At 38.7% G+C, this 24444-nt stretch overlaps 1 protein-coding gene across 3 annotated transcripts in view; it reads left to right on the forward strand.

The window, feature by feature from the left end:
• Positions 1-24033, forward strand: part of Sdhaf3 (succinate dehydrogenase complex assembly factor 3) — a 58400-nt gene extending 34367 nt beyond the window's left edge. The window contains exons 1-2 of one of the 3 annotated variants that reach the window (XR_004121867.1): positions 17116-17470; positions 23458-23569. Coding sequence is in view for 1 of the 3 variants with exons in the window: in XM_031381137.1 (XP_031236997.1) it covers positions 23458-23661 (204 nt within the window). In the remaining 2 variants the exon portion in view is untranslated. Of the gene's footprint in view, positions 1-17115; positions 17471-23457 lie in introns of those variants that run through there. The other 2 variants (XR_004121868.1, XM_031381137.1) reach the window with 2 other exon arrangements.
• Positions 24034-24444: the final 411 nt, after the last annotated feature.

Genomic DNA, 24444 nt, shown 5'->3' on the forward strand with positions numbered 1-24444 from the left:
TCTTTTCCAATTTGTATTCCTTTGACCTCCTTTTGTTGTCTAATTGCTCTAGCTAGAACTTCAAGTACTATGTTGACTAGATAGGGAGAGAGAGAGGGCAGCCTTGTCTAGTTCCTGATTTTAATAGGATTGCTTTAAGTTTCTCTCCATTTAATCTGAGGTTGGCTACTGGTTTGCTGTACATTGCTTTTACTATGTTTAGGTATGGGCCTTGAATTCCTGATCTTTCCAAGACTTTTACTATGCAGGTGTGTTGGATTTTGTCAAAGGCTTTATCAGCATCTAATGAGATGCTCATGTGACTTTTTTCTTTGTGTTTGTTTAAAAAGTGGATTATATTGATGGATTTTCATATATTTGGACCATCCCTGGAATGAAGCCTACTTGATCCAGGTGAATGATCATTTTGATGTGTTCCTGGATTTGGTTTTCAAGAACTTTATTGAGTATTTTTGCATTGATATTCATAAGTGAGACTGGTGTGAAGTTCTCTTTCTTTGTTAGGTCTTTGTGTGGTTTAGGTATTAGAGTAACTGTGGTTTCATAGAATGAATTAGGTAGTGTTTCTTCTATTTCTATTTTATGGAATAATGTGAGTATTGGTATTAGCTCTTCTTTTAAGGTCTGGTAGAATTCTTTACTAAAGCTATCTAGCCCTGGGTTTTTTTGCTTGGGAGTTTTTTTTTGTAAGATTTATTTTATTTATTTTATGTGTATGACTACACTGTAGCTGTACAGATGGCCGTGAGCCATCATGTATGTGGCTGCTAGAAATTGAACGCAGGACCTCTGCTGGCCCGCTCACTCCAGTGTAATTCACTGTAGCTGTCTTCAGACGCACCAGAAGAGGGAGTCAGATCTCATTACAGGTGGTTGTGAGCCACCATGCGGTTGCTGGGATCCGAACTCAGGACCTTCGGAAGAGCAGTCAGTGCTATTACCTGCTGAGCCATCTCGCCAGCCTGCTTGGGAGGATTTTAATGACTGCTTCTATTTGCCTAGGGGTTATGGGACTGTTTAGATAGTTTACCTGATCTTGATTTAACTTTGGTATGTAGTATCTGTCTTGAAAAATCATTCATCTCATCTAGATTTTCCACTTTTGTCAAGTATATGCTTTTGTAGTAAGATATGATGATTTTTTGAATTTTATCAGTTTCTATTGTTATGTCTCTCCTTTCAATTCTGGTTTCATTAATTTGGGCAATGTCCTTGTGCCCTTTAGTTTGGCTAAGGGTTTATCTATCTTGTTGATTCTTTGTATTGTTTTCTTTGTTTCTAATAATCTCTCGATTATTCTTAGGTTGATTTCAGCCCTGAGTTTGACTATTTCCTGCCCTCTACTCCTCTATGGTGTTTTGCTTCTTTTTGTTCTAGAGCTTTACAGGTGTACTGTTAAGTTGCTAATATAGTATCTCTCCAATTTATGAAGGCACTTAGTGCTAAGTTTGGGAATGCTGTGCCTCCCTGCTTTTTTTTTTCCAGTGAATTCTAGAAAGTCTCTTATTTCTTTATTTCTTTCTTGACCAAATCATCATTGAGTACAGAGTTGTTAAGTTTTCATCAGTATGTGGGCTTTCTGTTGTTTTTGTTGTTATTGAAGTCCAGTCTTAGTCTGTGCTGATCTGATAGAATGTATGGAATTATTTCAATCTTCTTGTATCTGTTGAGGTTTCTTTTGTGTCTGATTATATGGTCGATTTTAGAGAAAGTTCCATGAGGTGCAGGGAAGAAGGTATATTTTTGTTTGGTGGTGAAATAGTCTGTATATATCTGTTAAATCCATTTGGTTTACAATTTCTCTTAGTTTCACTATGTCTCTGATTAGTTTCTGTTTCAATGACCTGTCTAATGTTGGGAGTGGGATATTGAAGTCCCCCACTATTATTGTGTAAGGTTCAATGTATGTTTTTAGTTTTAGTAAGGTTTATTTTATGAACGTGGGTACCTTTGCATTTGGAGCATAGATGTTCAGAACTGAGATTTCCTCTTGGTAGAGTTTTCCTTTGATGAGTATGAAGTGTCCTTTCCCCATCTCTTTTGATTAATTTTGGTTGAAAGTATATTTTTTTGGATATTACAATGGCAACTCCAGCTCGTTTTTTGGGATTGTTTGCTTGGAAAACTTTTTTCCAGCCCTTTACTAGGAGGTAGTGTGTGTGTTTGATACTGAGGTGTGTTTCTTGTATGCAGTAGAATGATGGATCTTGTTTGCATACCCAGTCTGTTAACCTGTGTCTTTTTTATTGGTGAATTGACTCCATTGATATTGAAGGATATTGGAGACCAATGATTATTATTTCCTGTTGTTTTTATTGTTGGAGGTGTGTGCGTGTGCGTGTGCGTGTGTGTGTGTGTGTGTGTGTGTGTGTGTGTTTGTGTTTCTCTTATTTTGGGTTTGTTGTGAGATGATTAATTTCTGGTGTTTTCTTGGGTGTTATTACCCTTCTTGTGTTGGAATCCTCTGAGTAGCTCCATTAGTGAAAAGATATTGTTTAAATGTGATTTTGTCATGGAATATCTTGGTTTCTCCCTCTATGGTGATTGAGAGTTTTGTTGGGTATAGTAATGTGGGCTAGCATATGTGGTCTCTTTGGGTCTGTATGACAACTGTCCAAGATCTGGCTTTTAGCATCTCTCTTGAGAAGTCTGGTGTAATTCTGATAGGTCTGCCTTTATATGTTACTTGGCCTTTTCCTCTTACAGCTTTTAATCTTTCTTTGTTCTGTACATTTAGTGTTTTCATTTTTATATGGCATGAGTATTTTCTTATCTAATCTAATCTATTTGTTGTTCTGTAGGCTTCTGGTACTTTTATGACTATCTCTTTCTTTAGGTTAATGAAATTTTCGTCTATGATTTTGATGAAGATGTTTTCTGGCCCTTTAAACTAGGCATCTTCATTCTCTTCTATTCCTAGTATTCTTAGGTTTGGTCTTTTCATTGAGTTTCAAATTTCCTGTATGTTTTGGGTTAGGAACTTTTTATACTCTTTGTATTTTCTTTGACCAATCTGTAGATCTTCTATACTATCTTCTATTCCTGAGATTCTTCAGTCTCTTGTATTCTGTTGCTGATGCTTACATCTCTAGATCTCTTTCCTAGGTTTGCCATCTCCAGGGTTGCCTCCATTTGTAATTTTTTTTTTTATTGTTTCTATTTCCACTTTTATGTCTTGGACAATTTTATTTAGTTCCTTTACCTGTTTGTATTTTCCTGTATTCATTTAAGGGATATATTTGTTTCCTCTTTAAGGGCTTCTACCTACTTGCTTGTGTTTTCCCGTATTTCTTTAAGGCAGTTATTTATATCCTCCTTAAAGTCCTCTATCATCTTCATGAGATGGGATTTTAGGTCAAAATCTTGATTCTTGGGTATGTTAGAGTATCTAGGGCTTGCGTGATAGGAGAAGTGGGTTCTGTTGGTGCCAAATTACATTGGCTTCTCTCGATTATGTTCTTGTGATTGCCTTTCACCATCTGGTTATCTCTGGTGTTAACTGACCTGGGTGTCTTAGACTGGACCATGCCTCCTTGGAAGCAGGTACAGCTGTGCACCCTGGGGTAGAACAGGCCTCCTGGGAGGCAGGCAGTGCTGTGTCTGGTTTGGCCAGGCCTTCTGTGTTCCTGGTTAGATCAGACCTCCTATATCCCTGTGTCCTTGTGTCCCTTATTAGGGCAGACCTTCTGGGAGACAGGCTGGCTTTGGTGTCTAGGGGCAGGCATATTGATCTGTGTTTCTGGTTATGGCAGACCTCTTGGGAGACAGGTAAGCTGTGGAATGTAGGGCAGGCACTCTGATCTGCCACAGATTCAGTTGTAGGTGCAGATCTGAAGGAGGATGATGCTTGGGCAGGGTGGGGTAGATCCCAGATCTGCTGGGTTCTGTGGGGGTCCCAGCTGGCATGGGTATTGGAGAGGCGGCCTCACTTGTATTCTTGGTTATGGCAGACTTCCCAGAAAATGGGTAGGCTGTGGGGTTGGGGAGGAGGGCAGGCCTGCAGATGTGCCACTGGTTCAGGTGGAGGTACCAATTGTTTTTAACTGCATGTTTTTGTGTATGTTTGTGTTTGTGTGAATGAGTTTGTACAGGTACGCATGTGGATATGTCTCGTTCTCCACCTTAGTTTTTTACATTTTAATTATTTTACATGTGTGGGTATTTTGCCTGTATGTATATATCGGTGTACCACTTTCATGTGTGGTACCTGTGGTGATCAGAAGAGTACATCAGATCCTCTAAAACAGATGGGTGTCACCATCTTCCAGGTCCTCTAAAAGAGCAGCCAGTACTCTTAACCATCAATGAGCTATCTCTCCAGCCCTCCACCACTTTTATTAAGTTGGGACTTAAACTGAACCTGGGCCTCACTGATTCTTGTGGTCTGGCTGGCTGGTTCTTAGCTTCTATCACTCCTTCTCAAGAACTGATAGCACAGATACATACTGTTTGGCTTGGCACTTATTTATTTATTTATTTATTTATTTATTTATTTATTTATTTCCTGCATGGGTTTTAAGAGGAGGTAGAACTCAGTTCCTCATGTATGAGCAGAAACTACTATGCTGCATGACCTATCTCCCCAGTAGACAGATGAAGGTTTTGTTTTTGTTTTTTGTTTTTGTTTTTTTGTTTTTCGAGACAGGGTTTCTCTGAGTAGCCCTGGCTGTCCTGGAACTCACTTTGTAGACCAGACTGGCCTGGAATTCAGAAATCCACCTGCCTCTGCCTCCCAAGTGCTGGGATTAAAGGCATGCGCCACCACCGCCCCGGCTTGTTTTTGTTTTTTAAAGATCTGACTATATAGCCATTTTCTAAGTAATCCAGTACACGTGTGAAGAGTATTGACTCGATGTTGATACATTACTCTTAATTACAGTTCATTATTCACACTGGTCTGGTTTTTTACCCGATGATCTATTTTGCTTCATAATCCCATACAGGAAACCATGTTATATTTAGCCATCATGTCTCCTTAGCCTCCACTGAACTGTGGTAGTTTTTTATATGTTTCCCTGTGTTTGATGACTTTGATAATATCAAGGAGTGCATTGAGCTATATTTTATAGAATGTCCCCTTGTTGGCATTTTCTGACATTTTTATTACGAACATAAAGGTATGGTGTTTGAGAAGACCACGGACATAAAGTGCCATTCTCCTCATGATATCAAGGGAACATTATTGCCATTTTTTTTTATCTTGTTAATGGTTAATAAGCTTATATGGGTAATTGGACAAATGTCTGTCTCCTGTTATCTTTATCTTTTACAAGTGCTTATATTAATCATGTTTGGTCAAGAGATGTGTGTGTGTGTGTGTGTGTGTGTGTGTGTGTGAGACAGTCTCACCTAGTGGCCCAGGATTATCTCAGACTTTCAGTCCTCCTGCCTTTGCTTCCTCAGTACTGCAGATTGTTCATGATAGTCATCTTTAAGGCTTCTTATTAATTTTGTTGTTAGTTCATTTAACCTAGATAATATGAGTTGTAACTCATTTAAGTGAGTTATATAACACTGCCATCTTATAACACATTCACATAGCTATGTCTATGGATATAATTAATATGAGCACCAATGAAAGATAACAGAAGACAGACACTTGTCCAACTACCAATACGAGGTAGTTTCTGTAGGGAAAATTAGTGTGCAGGCTGTGACTTTAAGCCTGTTCTATTTAGACTCTTTTAAGGCTAATTGTTTTGTTCCCCAAAAGGTTTCCCTCTGTTTCTTTCCAAAGAGCCTTTTAACTTTGACAAAGTTTTAGGGATAAATCATTTTATTCTGCAGTTTTATTTCAACTTATAGAAATTTGTTTCATAGAATTTTCTGAAAATAGTTATAAATGAGCCATATAGCTAGGCATTTTGACAAAGTCATATGTTAGTGAGTAGACTTTCTATAAAGCAATATTTGGGTAGTCTACACTTTCATGTGGTTCTACACTTAAGTGGATGGTAACTACTGACAGGTATTCAGTTCCAGTTTTGTTGTGATTGTTGGGGTAGGGATCTATAATCTTTAAATGAAGATATGCGCTGTATGCATTTAGCCTTAATTTTAGCATTGTCTACTTACTAATTTTGGTGCTTGTAGGCTTAACTTGCCTATTTTAACATTCTGAAAACTGAAAACACCTTCAATCCTACTACATGTCAAATCTTTAGTGACAATATAGTACAAATGTAATAATTGACATTTGAATGCTACTTGGCTGTGAAGGACTATGGTGTGATACGGTGTGGCAACAGTAGCGCACAGTTGGTATTTTGTGTCTGACAGCTATTGACATGCCTGCTCCCTGAATTCTTCTCATTGTGTGTGTGTGTGTGAAGTTTTAGTGATTTTGTGCGGTTGTTGTTTGGTTGTACATAGAAGGATGCGCAGCTGTGGCTTTCACCGTTGCACATTAGACTGTAACATTTGTATGCCGTTCTTTTGCTTGCCTTCCTGTTTTAAGTGATCCTTCTTCTTGTTCAAGGCTCTTCTCTTTTCTTATAGTCTGCATTGGAAGCATTGTCATTCAGAAGAGCAATTGCATTGACTTTAATACAGTTTGCCTAGATTTCTATTGGCTGGTTTGTGTGCTTATTTTTAGCTTAAAAATCTGTCCATAGTTAATTTTTCCCAGAAAATCCCCACATGGTACTACTCTCTTTGAGTTAGTGAAATAAACAGCCTAGAAAACTTAAAATTGAATGTATACTTTCAATTCCTATTGATTTGTATTATGAAATTTAAGATTTGGTGAGATGTGGCCAACATGTATTAGCAAAAAAATAATTTATTGAAAAAGAAGTACATATATATATATATATATATATATATATATGGTTTTCCTTTAATGTTTTTGTTAATTAAACAGCATAAAGGAAATGTGCTTGCTGAAATACTAACAGAACATAGTATAAATAAGTTATCCGTTTTCCATTAAACAAGTTCATCTCCTAGTAAAAGCACACACCTGCCTTCCATGTTCTCTAGTTTCTTGTACACTACTTACTAGTGCAGCTTCTTAACAATTCCAATGTTTGGGTGGATTACAATGATAAAATACTTAATATCCTCTTAACTGTATTGTAGATGTTCTTGTTTAGGTGGCCTTCCTGGGAGTCTTTTCTAAGCAGTGGCACTGGACTTAACTCCTTAAAGCCTCTTAGACATGTAGGCATGACATTCGACTCTGAAACACGTAGGTGCACTTCAGAGCCCATACTCCGTAAGCCTCCTTCCTGCTCTGCAGCCTTCTGTGCTATTATTTATGGCCAGGCAGCTGTTGGCTCTTCAGAGTTATCCCTTGCCCCAGGCACCAGTGGCATTGATATGCCTGACGTGGTTTTCACAGGACTTCCCTGTGGTTCCCTTCAGCATTAGAAAACTTCCAAGAAAGGAAGAGAAAGGCGCTCCTTCTATGCTGCCCCATGCAGCCAGCAAACCGGCCAGAGCAGACAGCGTCAGCTCTTTGAGAGTAAGGTGTGTTGTATTTCCCCTGCTAGTGGGAAACTGTGTCTGGAATGGAGGCTCATGTCTCTAAAGTTCTCTGCACCTCTGCGGATCAGGAGAAGTCAAAGTTAGAGCATCACAAAGCTGGAATCAAGATTTTGCTATTTCCTCTTGACTTGGTAAACTTTCCATTAATTTCTAAAATTCAGAGAAAATATCTTTTGGCAGTTTATGGCTGTTTTGTTATTTTCCTCTATGGAGAGAGTCCATTGAAGTACTCAACTCTGCCATTTTTGCTGGTATCTAGTGAGGGTTTTGTATGGGCATTGTTCTGTCTTGATGTGCTAAACTTGGCTAATAGGAAACCATCCAGCAGAGAGTCGTTACAGGCAACTGTGGATACGGTACTTCACTGAAAGGGGAGGCTTCTGCTCTGAAGTTAGACTATTGAAAGAAGCTCTTTCCTCCTCTAAGTTGTTTTTGGTCAGTCTTTTTTGTATTAGTTTGTTTTCTTTGATTTGTTGTTTTTTTTTTTAAACTTTTTTATCATTCTGTAACCCTCATTTTGTTTACATTTTTTATTGGATATTTTCTTTATTTATATTCAAATGTTATTCCCTTTCCAGGTTTCCTTCTCTCCTGAAAACACCCTAACACATCCTCCATCCCTCTGCTTCTATGAGGGTGTTCCTCCACCCACCCACCCACTCCCACCTCCCCACCCTTGATTCCCCTACACTGGGGCATCTATCAAGCCTTCATAGGACCAAGGACCTCTCCTCCCATTGGTGCATGACAAGGCCATCCTCTGCTACATATGCAGCTGGAGCCATGTGTACTCCACTCCTTTGTTGATGGCTTAGTCCCTGGGAGTTCTGGGGGTCTGGCTGGTTGATATTGTTGTTCTTCCCATGGGGTTGCAAACCCATTCAACTCCTTCAGTCCCTTCTCTAACTCCTACATTAGGGACCCCAAGCTCAGTCCAATGGTTGGCTGCTAACATCCACCTCAGTATTCGTAAGGCTCTGGCAGCACCTCTCAGGAGACAGCCATATCAGGCTCCTTTCAGCATGCACTTGTTGGCATCCACAATAGTGTCTGGGGTTTGGTTAACTGTATATGGGATACATTTCTAGATAGGACAGTCTCTAAGTGGTCTTTCCTTTAGTCTCTGCTCTACACTTTATCTCCGTATTTGCTCCTGTGAGTATTTTGTTCTTCTAAGAAGGACCGAAGCACCCACACTTTGGTCTTCCTTCTTCTTGGGCTTCATGTGGTCTGTGAATTGTATCCTGGTTATTTGGAGCTTTTGGGCTAGTATCTACTTATCGGTGAGTGCATTCCATGTGTTTTCTTTTGTGATTGGGTTACCTCACTCAGAATGACATTTTCTAGTTGTATCCATTTGCCTAACAATTTCATGTATTCATTGTTTTTAATAGCTGAGTAGTACTCCATTGTGTAAATGTACCATATTTTCTGTATCCATTCCTCTGTTGAAGGACATCTGGGTTCTTTCCAGCTTTTATAAATAAGGTTATTATAAATAAGGCTTCTATGAACATAGTGGAACATGTGTCCTTATTACATGTGGAGCATATGTCCAGGAGTGGTATAGCTGGGTCCTCAGATAATACTAAACATAGTACAAACAATATACAGCAACAGTGGCCAACATCAAACTAAATGGAGAGAAACTTGAAGCAGTCCCACTAAAATCAGGAATTAGACATGGCTGCCCACTCTCTTCCTATCTATTCAACATAGTACTTGAAGTTCTAGTGAGGGCAATTAGACAAGAAAAGAAGGTCAAAGGGATACAAATTGGAAAGGAAGAAGTCCAGTTGTCACTATTTGCAGATGATATGATTGTATACTTAAGTGACCCCAAAAATTATACCAGAGAGCTCCTAAACCTGATAAACAACTTCAGCAAAGTGGCTGGATATAAAATTAACTCAAACAATACTTTTTTATTCTTTGAAATTTTTGAACAATGTGTTTTGATCATATTCATCTTCCCTTCCCGGAATCTTTCTAGATTCACCTCCACTTCACTGCCCACCCAACATTGTGTCCCCTCTGCCCCAGTCAATTCCAACTTATGCTGCTAGATATTCTTGAATGTGTGGCTTTCCACTGGAGTATGGTCAACATATTGGGTACACTTTCAGAGAAAGCTGACTCCTTTTTCCCAGGAGTGAAGAATTGTCAGTAGGTCCTCAGCTTGAGGTAGAACTTTGTGTCCCAATCTCCTTTCCATGCTTGGATTTAATGTGGTTTATGCTCATACAGGTCTTGTGCCAATGTCCATAGGTGCTTGAGTTCATATTGCAGCTGACCAGCTGTGCCCTGAAGACACTGTTTCCTTGTGGTTACCCACTGCCCCTGGCTCTTATACTCTTTCTGCCTCCTCCTCTACGGTGGTCTCTGAGCCTTTAGAGCAGCAGCTCTCAGTCTGCGGGTTGTGACCCCCTTTAAGGGGAGTATTGGATGACCCTTCCACAGGGATCACCTAAAACCATTGGAAAACATATATTTACATTAGGAGTCATAGTAGTGAAATTACAGTTATTAAGTAGCAGGAAAAATAATTGTATGGTTGGGGATCACCACAACATGAAGAACCAAGTTAAAATGTCTCAGCATTAGGAAGGTTGAGAACCACTGCTTTAGAAAAGAGGGTATGGTTAGTGTGTTCCATTAAGTTTGGACATTCTGCAGTCTGGTCAGGGTTTTATTGTCACTACAGAAAAGCAGCCTAGAATACAGAACAGAGAAGGTCAGAAATCAAGACACTTCGTATACGTTGGTTCACACACTAGGTAAGTGAGTTGCAGCAAAGCAGGGGAATTTCTGCTATGACCTTAATGTTGACATAATTTTAGCTTTTCAGTTGGTGGAAACTAGGAATCTGTTGAGTTACTATACTCTAGTTGTTAGGATGTTAGTTCAGACTCCAGAGTCAGTCATTGGTTGTTAATTAGAGTTAAGATAGCTGGAGATAATGACATTGGAGCTGCAGCATTCCACCCTTTTCCTTGTGGCTGGTGCTCTAATCATTCTATAGAATGTTCAATGACTGCTGCTGCTCCCTGGGATTTTTCTTCTCCTTCTTTCCCTCCCTCCCTCCCTCCTTTCCTCTCTCCCTCCCTCTTTCCTTCCCTCTCTCCCTTCTCCCACTTCCCTCTTTCTTTCCCTTTCTATCTTCCTCTATTACTTCTTTTTATCCTTACTTCCTTCTCTCCCTTTCTTCCATTCTCCCAGGGCCTGGTACATTCTACATAATCTTCTATACCCCCACCTGAATTTTTAATTTCTTCTGGGGGGTAAAAACAGGTGTTTAGTCTGTGAGACTCAATTTTATATTTGCTCTGGCTTAGAGGAGGGTATAATTAAAATACTAACTTAAGTTTTATTAGAGAATATTAATTTGTGCTAAATAAATGACAGGCCAGGTGTTATGGCACATGTCTTTAATCCCAGCATCCAGGAGGCAGAGACAAGCAGATTTCTGAGTTCCAGGTCAGTCAAGGTTACATAGTGAGACTCTATCTTAAAAATAATCTGAACAAATATTTTCATGTATAATAAGTATAGGATGCCAATGGATATGTATATATGTAATAAACAAAAAAGAATTGAGTATAATTATGTATTACATAATGACATTTTAGTTGAGAACTAGATCTCTTAGTTGGTGTGAATAAATTTCTGGTCTTTGCACAATACTGAAATCACCTAAGTGTTCCTGTCACTAATAGTAGGTGTAGTGACAAGTTTTAAGAATTCTGGAAGTTTGGTTTCCTTAAGAATCACGGAGTGGTTATACCAGCTTGCAATCCCACCAGCAATGAAGGAGTGTTCCTCTTTCTCCACAACCTCACCAGCATCTGCTGTCACCTGAGTTTTTGATCTCAGCCATTCTGACTGGTGTGAAGTGAAATCTCAGGGTTATTTTGGTTTGCATTTTCCTGATGACTAAGGATGTTGAACATTTCTCTAGGTTCATCTCAGTCATTCGGTATTCCTCAGTTGAGAATTCTTTGTTTAGCTCTGTACCCCATTTTTAATAGGGTTATTTAGTTTTCTGGAGTCTAACTTCTTGAGATCTTTGTATATATTGGATATTAGCCCTTTATCAGATATAGGACTGGTAAAGAACTTTTCCCAATTTGTTGGTTGTCCTATTGACAGTGTCTTTTGCCTTACAGAAGCTTTGCAATTTTATGAGGTCCCATTTGTCAATTCTTGATCTTAGAGCAGAAGCTATTGGTGTTCTGTTCAGGAAAATTTCCCCTGTGCCCATGTGCTCAAGTCTCTTCCCCACTTTCTTTTCTATTAGTTTCAGTGTATCTGGTTTTATGGGGAGGTCCTTGATCCATTTGGACTTGAGCTTTGTACAGAGAGATAGGAATGGATTGATTTGCATTCTTCTACATGCTAACAGCCAGTTGAGCCAGCACCATTTGTTGAAAATGCTGTCTTTTTTCCACTGGATGGTTTTAGCTCCTTTATCAAAGATCAAGTGACGATACGTGTGTGGGTTGATTTCTGTATCTTCAGTTCTATTCCATTGATCCATCTGCCTATCACTTTACCAATACTATGCAGTTTTGTTTTGTTATTTTAATCACAATTACTCTCTGGAAATCAGTTTGGCGGTTCCTCAGGAAATTGGACATAGTACTACCTGAGGACCCAGCTATACCACTCCTGGGCATATATCCAGAAGATGCTCCAACGTGTAATAAGGACATATACTCCACTATATTCATAGCAGCCTTATTTATAATAACTAGAAGCTGGAAAGAACCCAGATGTCCCTCACCAGAGGAATGGATATAGAAAATGTGGTACATTTACATAATGGAGTACTACTCAGCTTTTACAAACAATCAATTTACGAAATTCTTAGGGAAATGGATGGATCTAGAGAATATCATCCTGAGTGAGGTAACCCGATCACAAAAGAACACACATGGTATGCACTCACTAATAAATGGATATTAGCCCAGAAGCTCAGAATACCCAAAATACAATCCACAAACCACAAGAAACCTAAGAAGAATGAAGACTAAAGTGTGGATAGTTCATTCCTTCTTAAAAGGGGGAACATAATACCCATGGAAGGAGTTGCAGAGACAAATAATGGAGCAGAGACTGAAGGAAGGACAATCCAGAGACTGCCCCACCTGGGAATCCTTACCATATTCAGTCACCAAACTCAGACACTATTGTGGATGGCAGCAAGTGCTGGCTGACAGGAGCCTGATATAGCTATCTCCTGAGATGCTCTGCAAGTACCTGACTAATACAGAAGTGGAGGCTTACAACCATCCATTGGACTGAGCACAGGGTCCCAAATGAAGGAGTTAGAGAAAGGACCAAAGGAGCTGAAGGGTTTGCAGCCCCTTAGGACAAACAACAATATGAACTAACTAGTACACTCAGAGCTCTCAGGAACTAAACTACCAACTAAAGAGAACACATAGTGGGACTCCTGGCCCCAGCTGCATATGTAGCAGAGAATGGCCTAGTTGGTCATCAATGGGAGGAGAGGCCCTTGGTCTTGTGAAGGCTCTATGCTCTAGTGTAGGGGAATACCAGGGTCAGGAAGCAGGAGAGGGTGGGTTGGTGAGCAGGAGTAGAGGGGAGGGAATGGGTTTTTTTTTTTCGGATGGGAAAATGGGGAAGGGGATATCATTTGAAATGGATAAAAAAGAAAATAATCTAATAAATAAATGTAAAAAAAGCACAGGAACATTATAAGAATATGTTCTCCTTTTAATCCCAGGTATGGGGATTTGGGGCTGCTTCAGACTGTCCACAGCAGCTGACTATGATTTGCTGGTGCTGTGCTGAGCCATGGTTTTGGCCAGCTACAGATAGTTTCTGCAATTGTGTGATGTTTGGAATTCTGGGAACTTTTCGGAGGGTACATAAATGCTAGAGCCCGATAGGCCAGATGAGTGGTTGTTGGTCATTTAGGGAAGCTGAATGCAGTTTGTTAGTAGCCATGGTCAAAGAAGAAGCAAAAGGAAATAAGTTGGATTCAGGGATTTCTCTCTCTCTCTCTCTCTCTCTCTCTCTCTCTCTCTCTCTCTCTCTCTCTCTCTCTGTCTCTCTCTCCCTCTCCCTCCCTCCATCCCTCCCTCCCTCTCTCTCTCTGTCTCTGTCTCCCTCTCCCTTCCTCCTTCCCTCCCTCCCTCCATCACTCCTTCTCTCCCTCCCTCTCTCTCTGTCTCTCTCTGTCTCTGTCTCCCTCTCCCTCCCTCCTTCCCTCCCTCCCTCCCTCACTCCTTCCCTCCCTCCCTCCCTCCCTTTCTCTCTCTCTCCTTCTCTCTCTCTCTCTCCCCCTCTCTCTTTTTCCTCTCCCTCTATGTTCTTTTCTATCCTATCTAGTGATAGCTGGTGAAACCAGGGATGGGTGTGGGTGGGGTGGGATGGGGAGGGATAAAAGTGGGAAGAGAAGAGCCCACAAAGCAGCAAAGACCAGCTAGAGCTAGAGGCTGTATTCAGCATGCTGTGATTTCATCCTTATCCCTTGGCTAACTCCTAACTTCCCCACTCAGGCAGATTACTCTCCAGTCACCACCACAGAACCAGAGCTTTTTGTCTTTGCAGAGTGAGCATGAACAACCCTTTACTACATGTTAAATTCCTGCTGTTCTGTCCTTAAAATAAGCTGATCTTATCCCCTCTGTCACTCTTTCTCTTCTTAGTCCCTTTCCCCTTTGGCCTTCACACCTCTTATATGTAACACTGTATGTCCAGGTTTGCAGACATTTTAAGGACAGCAGTAAGGGTGAAATGAAGATAAACTTCATGTGTGTTGCTAATTTCCACTCTAGAGGCTCTCATTATTTGGAACTCTGAAAAAGATCCCACTATATTTTAAAATACAATTTCAAAAACGTGTTTTAAAATGTAGACCTCTTGGCAATTTGAAAATATTTTATCTAGTGATCTGTAAATTATTATCCTTTTAATATCTGCACATAATTGGATTTGAAAAAGAAGGATATGATCAAAGTAGTTTAATTGCTCCCTAAGAGTATTTTACCAAGTAGTATGTATATGTATATATGGTTATAAAAGGAGGACACTGTGTAGACTATTCATTGTAAGGAAAGATTATGGGAAGTATGTTTCCCAGCACATTTGTTTAGAGAACATTAATAATATGTTTGACTACTAATGAAGAATAGTGATTTTAAGAATATTCGGCTTATGGCCGAGTAATATTTAATAATAATTAAAATAGTCTTATGCCATTATGACTGATAGTATAAAATAGTATAAAAAGTACCTGTATACACTGTAGATTAAACTACATGAAATAGAAAAACTTCCTGTGGAATAGATTGGCATGAACCCTATTTACTCTACCACTCTATTTCCTGAATGTTCTGGCCTTACAGGACTTCGAGCATGAGGAAATGGGAAGGGAGGTGCACTTGGGAGCCTGGGGGCAATGTGTGCAGTCCAGTCTGTGCCATCGTTGGGTTGTTATTGGAGGAATCTGAGTCTTAGAATTCTCATTAAAGCTTCAGCTTGCCTTAATAAATTAGGTCATGTATACAAAAGGGGTGCTGCTCAATGTACAACTCGGTGCTTCCTCTAGGAACAGAATGCCATTCTCACCACTATCTTTCTTTAAAGGGTGAAAAACCTAGACAGAGCAACCAAGAAAGGAAAAAACAAATCAGAATGGAAGAAGGAATATTGTTTTGATTTATGAATGATGTGATTTAAATTTCACAGTGGCTTTATTGATAATAACTTGAACTTGAAACAGCTTAAACATTTAGCTACCATTAGGAGTATATTGACATACATTGGCACACTGTTTGCTAATAAAAATAACTATTGATGTATACAACAACATGAATGAAACAAAATTATTTTGCTGAGTGAAATAAGCCATACAGAAGAGAGTATATGTTGTGTGGTTCTAACTGAAGTTCTTGCCTGTAAAAAACTTTAACACCGTACCAAAAAGCCATTAGAATCAATCAGCAAATTCAGCAAAGTCATAGGATACAAATGAACATACAAAAACCAGACATGTTTCTGTGCATAATAGCTATTTGAAATTGAACCAATTATGTAGCAGCTAAGAAGTAAAATAGTAGAAGATAAACTAAGAAGATAAGGTAGTATGAGTTGAAAATAAAAGCATAATGAAGGAAATCAAAAACAAAAATAAACAGATTCTATGCTGACAAACTCGAATAATTAATATAGTAAAAAAATTTTTCTTATCACCCAAAGCTACATACTGATCCCTATCAAAATACCAATTATGGGGCTGGAGACATGGCTTAATGGTTAGGAACACTTGTTGCTCTTGTAGAGGACCCAAATTCAGTTCTAAGCACTGACTTCACAGTTCACAACCATTTGTAAATCTAGTTCCAAGGAATCTGATGACTCCTGACCTCTGAGGGTACTAGACATACATGTAGTATATATGCAGGTAAAATATTCATATACATAAATAAATCTAAAAAAGTTAAACTAATGATTTTTTTACAGATATAGAACAACAATGAACCACAAATGGTCTGAATAGCCAAAAACAGTCGAGAAAGAACAAAGCATATCACATGTTTCAGATTTTAAAATATATTACAAAGGCACAGTAATTAGAACAGTGTGGTACTGCATAAAGACAGACTAGTGAAATAGAACAGAATCCAGAAATAAGTCCATCATATAGTTAGTTTATCTTTTAGAGACACTAACGAGTACACAGTGAAGAGAGATGTTAGGAAAAACTATATATCTACACAGAAAATAATGAAACGGTATCTTCTACCATCTAAAAATTATCAGCTCAAAATGAATTAAATACTTGTTAGATTGGGCACTGTAATAGATTTGGCACTGCAATTGACTGGGCATTGCAATAGACTGAGCACTGCCATAGACCGGGCACTGTAATAGACTGAGCGCTGCCATAGACCGGGCACTGCAATAGAACTAGAAGCAGAGGTAATGAGAGTGTTTGGCTGGAACACCAAAAGCACAGACAATGAATCTGAAGTTGGGTAAGTGGGAAGGTATAAAACCAAAAGATTCTTTCTGAACAGCAAAGAAGATAGTCATAAAATAATAAGACTACCCGAGGAATTGAAGAAAACATGAAAACCACACTTCTTATAAAGGATTTATATCAAAGTATGTCAGGAACACCTACAACTTACAAAAAGCCAAATAACCCAATTAAAGAAATGGGACAAAGACTTGAAAAGCCATTTCTCTAAATAAAATACACAAGTGCCAGTCAGGGTCATTAAGGAAATGCAAGCTGAGCCTCTGCGAGGTCTCATTGCACACCTGGCAGGACAGGCATTACTAGCAGATATAACAATAGTGGTGAGGATGGGAAGCAGTTAGAACATCTGCACATGATTCCAAAAGCGAGAAAGTAAAGCCACTGTGGAAAACAGTATGCTAGTGTCTCCAAGTTAAAATCAAAATATTTTGCTGTCAAGCAACCTGGACCCAACGTTTATCAGAATGATTGATAGCAAACTTTCAATGAAATAACACTCTTGTTTTCCCCACCTCAGCAATATTCACAATAGCCTATATGTAGTAACAACCATCAGATGAATAGGTAAAGAAAATCTTAGAATCAAAGAGCGTTGAGCATTCCAAAGAAGAACCTGTTATGAACAGCAACATAGATGACTCTGCAGTAAGGATCCTAACTGAAAAGACCAGTCAGAGGACACACTGCCTGAGCCCGCTTACGGGAGATATCTAAAATTGTTGAACTGGTAAAAGTGAAGTGTAGAGTCGTGGTTGTCTGGATGGGGATAAGGAGAACTAGAGGGCTAAGGGTTATACAATGTGGGGACATGCTGGAGAGCTGTCGTCCACTGTGTCCATAGTTAAAACTATATAATACAACTAAAGAAGTGCTTAGGTCTCATGTGCTGCACACATTTGCAAACACTAAGAAAAAAATCAAAAAACAAACAAACAAAAAAACCACCCAAGTCCTATAGGCTATCAGGTAAGAAGACATTTGCAGCTAGATCCAATGGTCCAGTGAGCTGTTATGTTATAAACTCTATATGTGTGCTTATTATGATGATAACTGGGCAGTTGTAGAAATTAATAATGTTTACATCCTATTCAGGGAGTTTTAAATTGTACTGAAGATCATTTAATATACTCCCAATTCTATGAAGTTGTCATATTTTAAAAGAGTGAATAAGAGCTCAGTGTAAAATGGCAGTTTTGTAGCAGGTGCAGTATACTGGAGCTGATTATATTGAAACATGGTACCACATTTATAAGAGACATGCCAGTGCTTTATAGGTGGACTTGATGTATTCTGTTTGGCACATGCGTTATCAATGCATCAGATGGTCAGAAACTGACCATCATGGAAATGTTTTAATGTTTGTAAAGTTTAGACTTTTTGTTTATAATGAAATTATTCACAACAACCTAATAAATAACTCCAACATGATTTTCCTAGAAACTTTTCTATGCTAAATATATATAAATATAAACAAATGCAAAATTGCATGCAGAATATTTTCTTAAGCTGATAATAAATAGTAGTTTATTTTTTCATTCCGAGATACCACATACATTGAATTAACATTTTAATATACTTGATTTTTTGTTTGTTTGTTTTTCTTTTTTGTGTTTTGGTTTTGGTTTTGGTTTTGATTTTTTGAGACAGGGTTTCTCTGTATAGCCCTGACTGTCCTGGAATTCACTCTGTAGACCAGGCTGGCCTCGAACTCAGAAATCCATCTGCCTCTGCCTCCCAAGTGTTGGGATTAAAGGCGTGCGCCAGGCATGTGCCACCACATGTTTGATTTTTTTAACAATCAAAATTATTGTTTTCAGAGTATCAATGTTTGCCTGCATGTTTGTCTGTGAACTGTGTGTGTGCCTAGTTCCTGTGGAAGGCACACTGGGGTTACAGACAGTTGTGAGCTACCATGTGAGTATTGGGAATCAAAGCCAGGTCCTCTGGAAGAGGAGCCAGTGCTTTTATTCCCTGAACCATCTTTCTAACCCCTTGTTTATTGTTGTGGTTTTGTTTTTTTGGTTTTGTCTTTGTTTTTTGAGACTGAGTATGATGCAGTATAGGTTGGACTCACACTCATCTTCCCTCCATGTCTCAAGTGCAGGGATGATAGGCATGTGCTTCTATTTGGCTTGCAAGTATTTTGTAGAGACATGTGTTTATCAGGAATGTATAGTTTTCTGTTTTGTATTGTGTGTATATATGTTTATCTGGCTTTGATATTACAGTGGTACTGGCTTCATAGAAGGGGTCTGGGAGTGTTTCTGCTATTCTAAAGCAATTTAAGAAGTGTTGATTGCAGATCTCTGATACAGTGGGACAATTCCACTGTAACTGCACCTGGACCTGCATCTTTAGCTTGTTGATTCTTGTTACAATCTAGATTGTTTAGTCACTTGATATGTGTTTCCTTATTATTAAGAGGTCGCCCTGAGCCCTGTTTTTATTGCACCTACTGTATTTCATGGACCTTTAGAGACACAGAGTGTTTCCCATCTGGATCCATGCTGAGCAGGGTGGACAGACAATGAAGGAGAGTAACAGGACTGACTTAAGTTAGGGAGGCTCCTCAAGGAAGACGTTTATGGGTACTGGAAAGATGGATACTTTTACAGAGGTCCTGAGTTCAATTCCCAGCACTTACATGGTAGCTCACAACCATCTGTAATGGTGCCCTCTTTGAATGTGCAAATATACATGTAGACAAAACAGTCACATATATAAAACACATAGATAAATAAATCTTTTAAAAAGGGAAAGATGTTTATGCTTTACACCGAGATAAGCAGCCACCAGCCGCAAGAGAAACCTTGAAGCAGGAGTGGAGTACTTGCAAAGACAGAATTTAGATTCTATGGTATTTTACAGTGTGAATATAAATGTCCGCTAAAAGTATTTGAAATGCAAATAAAGAAAATACCCAATAAAAGAAAAAAGTATTAACTATTTACCATTTTAATTCTTGCCACAGTCACATGACATAGGTGGTCCAGATATCATCATGTATAGACATGTTTGGGAATTCTAGTTAAAGGTGTTCTAATAATTTGATAATTAGTGCTGAATAACAGGTTGGTGTTTTGTTTATTTTGCTCTTCAGTAACGTTCTGATACACTAACACAGGGAGAAGACTTAATGTCTATAACATAATAAAGTATTACAAAATTTATTGATGAAATTATACCATTAGAGAAAAGGTTGTAGGGCTGGGAAGATGGCTCTGTTGTTAAACAACTGTCTGTAACCATAGTTTTGGGGGATCTGTTGCCTTCTTCTGCTCTCCTCATGAACCGGGCACAAAGTGGTTCACATAGGCAGCAAAGATGATGTCTGGTAACATTTTTTTTTTCTAAAAGAAAAAGTAACTATATAAAAACAAGTATACAGCTGGGCAGTGGTGGTACACACCTTTAATCCCAGCACTTGGTAGGCAGAGGCAGGTGGATTTCTGAGTTCGAGTCCAGCCTGGTCTACAGAGTTTCAGGACAGCCAGGGCTATACAGAGAAACCCTGTCTCAAAAAACAAAACAAACAAACAAAAAATCAAAAAAGAAACAAACAAACAAAACAAAAACACGTATACAAATGATACATTTAGCACCATGGCTTTTTCAGATAACCAGGAAAATGAATTTTAAAAATGAGTCTTATGGCCCAGCAGTGGTGGCGCACGCCTTTAATCCCAGCACTTGGGAGGCAGAGGCATGCGGATTTCTGAGTTTGAGGCCAGCCTGGTCTACAGAGTGAGTTCCAGGACAGCAAGTGAAACACTGTCTCGAAAAACCAAAACCAAAAAAAAAAAAAAAAAAATGAGTTTTATGGCTATATATGTTACATAGCATATTTTACAAGTATTATATTGTCTACATGTTTATATGTATTACAGTAGGTCAGAGCAGAATTGTTACCATTTCTGATGCTATGGCCATTTTCATTTGTACATGTCTAACGGCAAGGATATAGAATTCATAATAGACAAATGGAAAGAGCATTTATGAACCATCTCTTCTAGAACATTCCCTTATTGTGTCCTAACAAAGAACTTTCCACTCCGTTTCTCAGCTGTGATTCTAGAATTAGGGTTGCTGTCCTGGACAGAGAGGCCTGGGGTCCAATTTCAGGGCTATGTGAAAAATATACTTGTTGGTGATAGTGGAATTGTTTCTCTGCTTTGTTTTTTGCGAATCAATGCAATTTAGGAGTAAAGAAATAGCATATGATATCTTCTGATGCTAGCACACTTTGTAAAAAAGAAAGTATGTGATCAGTGATTTGAAAATTGGGTCAGAAAGAACCAAAACTCAAATTATCTTAGTACCAATAATCCCTCTGTGTGCTTCTAAACTAGTCTGTCTAAATGACTTGGCTGAGGAGCTCTAAATCTCCAGGTGTCTTTGAATATTCTGGTAGCTTCCAGGTTCTTGTGGGAAGAGGTGTTTCTATTGATTTTGTTCCTCAAGGAGGTGTGTGGTACTTCAAATCACTTCTCTGTGGGTTTCTCTATATAGCCTTGGTTGTCTTGGAACTTACAGAGATCTGCCTGCCTCTGCCTTCCAAGTGCTGGGATTAAAGGTGTATGCCACCATACTCAGCTCTACAGTTTTTGTTTGTGTTTTTGGTTTTAAGTTTTCTCCATTTTTTTTTGAGTTCTTTGAGTTTAAGGAAATTACCAATTTCCTTAAAAAACAAAAAGCATAGTATAGATTGTACTCCCACTCTCACAGTTGGCTGGGCAGCTAAAATACCATCAATTTCTTAATAGTTTTGAGAAATAATTTGTACTCCTTTTACTCTCAACCAGAAAGAAAAGTATTGGGTCCAGAGAAAAGTGCCTTTCCCTAAAATGTATTCAGTCATTCTAGGATTCCACTCAGCAATACTGAACCAATGAGTATAATTCACAGCCTTTGGTTCCCAGTTTTTCATAGAGCCAATACCATACTATTTTGTTTACTGTGGTTTTGTAAGGAGTTTGAAAATTGATGTCTTCCAAATTTTACTGAGGTTCTTTTGCCTATTCAAAGCCCCTTTACATTCATGTGATAAATCTTTTCCATTTCTTTATTAAGTTCCTTAGGCATGCTTTTTTAGAGTACCCCCCCTTTTTATAAAGAGATTAGTCCATGTTGGTACACAGACAGGCCTTATTTGTAATAGCTGCACTTCTTTGCTTACCTTATGGCTGTTGCTTCTTAATAATCCATATTTGAATACATTTTCTTATCTTGAAGTACAAATAGGCTGTTTCTAGTGTTTTTCTTTAGCCAATGATATCTCTGTGGAAATTTATATGTGTGCTATTTATTTGCATGTTCAAAAGCATCCTCAGGAATAGTTTTCAACCATGAATTTGTTTTGCCTGGCAGAAGTCATAGACAGTCTTTAGAGACATTTTTGATTAGGAGATGGGTGCCACTAGCATTTAATAGTTAGAGGTCAGAGATATTCTAAACACCAAACAACATAAAAAAGCTCTTACCCATGGCAAAAGAATTAGTCGAATTGAGCCGGGCGGTGGTGGCACACGCCTTTAATCCCAGCACTTAGGGGGCAGAGGCAGGCATATTTCTGAGCTCAAGGCCAGCCTGGTCTACAGAGTGAGTTCGAAGATAGCCAGGGCTACACAGAGAAACCCTGTCTACAAACAAACAAACAAACAAACAGAATTAGCCAAATTATCCAAAACCTCAGTTGTGCCCAAATTGAGAAACCCTGTTTAGTGGCCTAAACTTAGAATGGTATGTGACATTTTATGAGGTGAATTTTCATAAAGTATAGAGAAAATATCTCTAATGTAAGAGATGTATGGAATTAAAACTCAAGTTCCTTCAGTGATGTTGGTGATAGGTCTGACATAACTGCAGCCATTTTGTATGTAACCTCCATGATGCTCACACTATCCCACTTACTTCACCTAGGACTAATCAGCTTAAAGGTTAGCTGACAATACTTTGTCTAGTTAGCCAAACATGTCGTGCCACTTCCCTGCCTGCCTTTTAATCCTTTGAACCTGGTTTTTCCTATAAAATTCCTATAAAATTGGTACTGCATTTAGGCTCCCGAGTCCTTTTTGTGATCCTGATTGATCAATCTGAATCAAGGATTCAATAAATTTTCATCATATCTAAACCTGGTGTCTAAGTGGTCAGTGCAAGGCTAATCTCAGACCTCAGGAGTTGGCAAGTCTAGTAGTTGTGAACAACTCAAATGTCCAGTCCCGGTTGAGTAGTCCCAGAGTCAACTAGTTCATTCACTTACTCACTATGAGCACCAAATCATTAACTTTGTGGACTAGAAACTGTTAGTGCATCTACTTCCCTTTAGAGGAGTGCAGAGAGTGATAGAATCCTAGACCAACCACTAAAAGCTGAATTACACTATTAAACACAGAGTTCTTCACAATGATGAACGGTAAATGCTAAGAAGTTTAAAAAAACAAACAACAACAAAAAAAACCAACAAAAAACAAAGAAGTTTAAAGAGTCGGTTTGTGTAGTGATTCCAATATTTAAGTGAAGACAGAGAGGAATAGCTCTCTTCCTGGGTTCTGAGGCCCACTTTTAAGGGTTTAAGACCTATGGTTCCCTTTTGAAAACTTGATGAAAAGTTATAGCCCCAGAAATATGTGTGTACTTAAGTGTCCATGGTTTTGTACACGGACTGGCTGGTGGCAATGCATGTTTCTAAAGCAGACCTCTACCACTCATTTGCAGATTAAGGACTTTCCTAATGTCTGCGAAAAACACTTTAGAATCCTAAAATAAGATCTACTTGAAATTATGTCTAAAGACTAAAACCATGACTGTTTGTATCTTTTTAATCAACTGCAGAAAATTAAGTGATGGAGCCCAGCTGGTGACTTGGGAATGAGAAACTGCAGTACTCTGTGACTCAGGAAGTATGCATGAGTGTTTTTAAATCTAACCATTCCTTTCTCTCTTGTCTTTACTAGACATATGCAGCAGTGCTGGGGCAACAAGCTAAGGACAGCAGACAAAGTTCAACTGGAAAAGCATGTTTTGGCACCTCTCTCCCAGAAGGAAAACTCAATGACTTTCGTGATGAGCAAATTGGACAGTTGCAAGAGCTGATGCAAGAAGCTACTAAACCCAATCCGCAGTTTAGTATCACTGAGTCTACAAAACCACAGTTGTGATAAAATAATCCTAACAAAGTGGCTAAAGTTTATAACCTGTTACCTCATCTACCACTGACTCTCTAAAACATATTCTTTCAGCTCTAATGGAATAGTCTCTTATTTTTGGACAGTGTGAATTACGCATGCATCAAGATCACAAATGCTACACTAATGCCATCCTTGCAATGACATATTTATTTGCTCTGTGGAATGTAGTTTTATGGAATTTAACTTCTGGACTAACAAAAGGTGTTAAAAAAGAATACACTTTGGAATTATGCTGATATTTTTTTGTATATGAATTTGTTTTAAATTCTGTTCCCATCAAGCATTAGCTTTCTGATTTGTCTCTAGCTTCATCAGTTAAATAAACATATCATAATAATGGAAGATGTGGAATTCCAATAAGTTTGTTATTAGACATATTGTGGTTCTGAAAGTCCCACCATTTCTCCTTTAATAGTACACACCTGGCTGTCACTCAGATTTTCTTCTTTGAGTCTCAGTGAAAGTTTTAAGAAAAGCTTTAAGATTCAATTGTTAAGAATTTCAGTTATTCTTTTGGGTATATGCCAGTAGTGGTATGGCTGGGTCCTCCGGTAGAGCTATGTCTAATTTCCGGAGGAACCGCCAAACTGATTTCCAGAGTGGTTGTACCAGTTTGCAATCCCACCAGCAATGCAGTAATGTTCCTCTTTCTCCACAACCTCTCCAGCATCTGCTGTCACCTGAGCTTTTTATCCTAGCCATTCTGACTGGTGTGAGGTGGAATCTCAGGGTTGTTTTGATTTGCATTTCCCT

Source organism: Mastomys coucha, unplaced genomic scaffold, assembly GCF_008632895.1.
Source record: "Mastomys coucha isolate ucsf_1 unplaced genomic scaffold, UCSF_Mcou_1 pScaffold20, whole genome shotgun sequence".
NCBI classification, from domain to species: domain Eukaryota; kingdom Metazoa; phylum Chordata; class Mammalia; order Rodentia; family Muridae; genus Mastomys; species Mastomys coucha.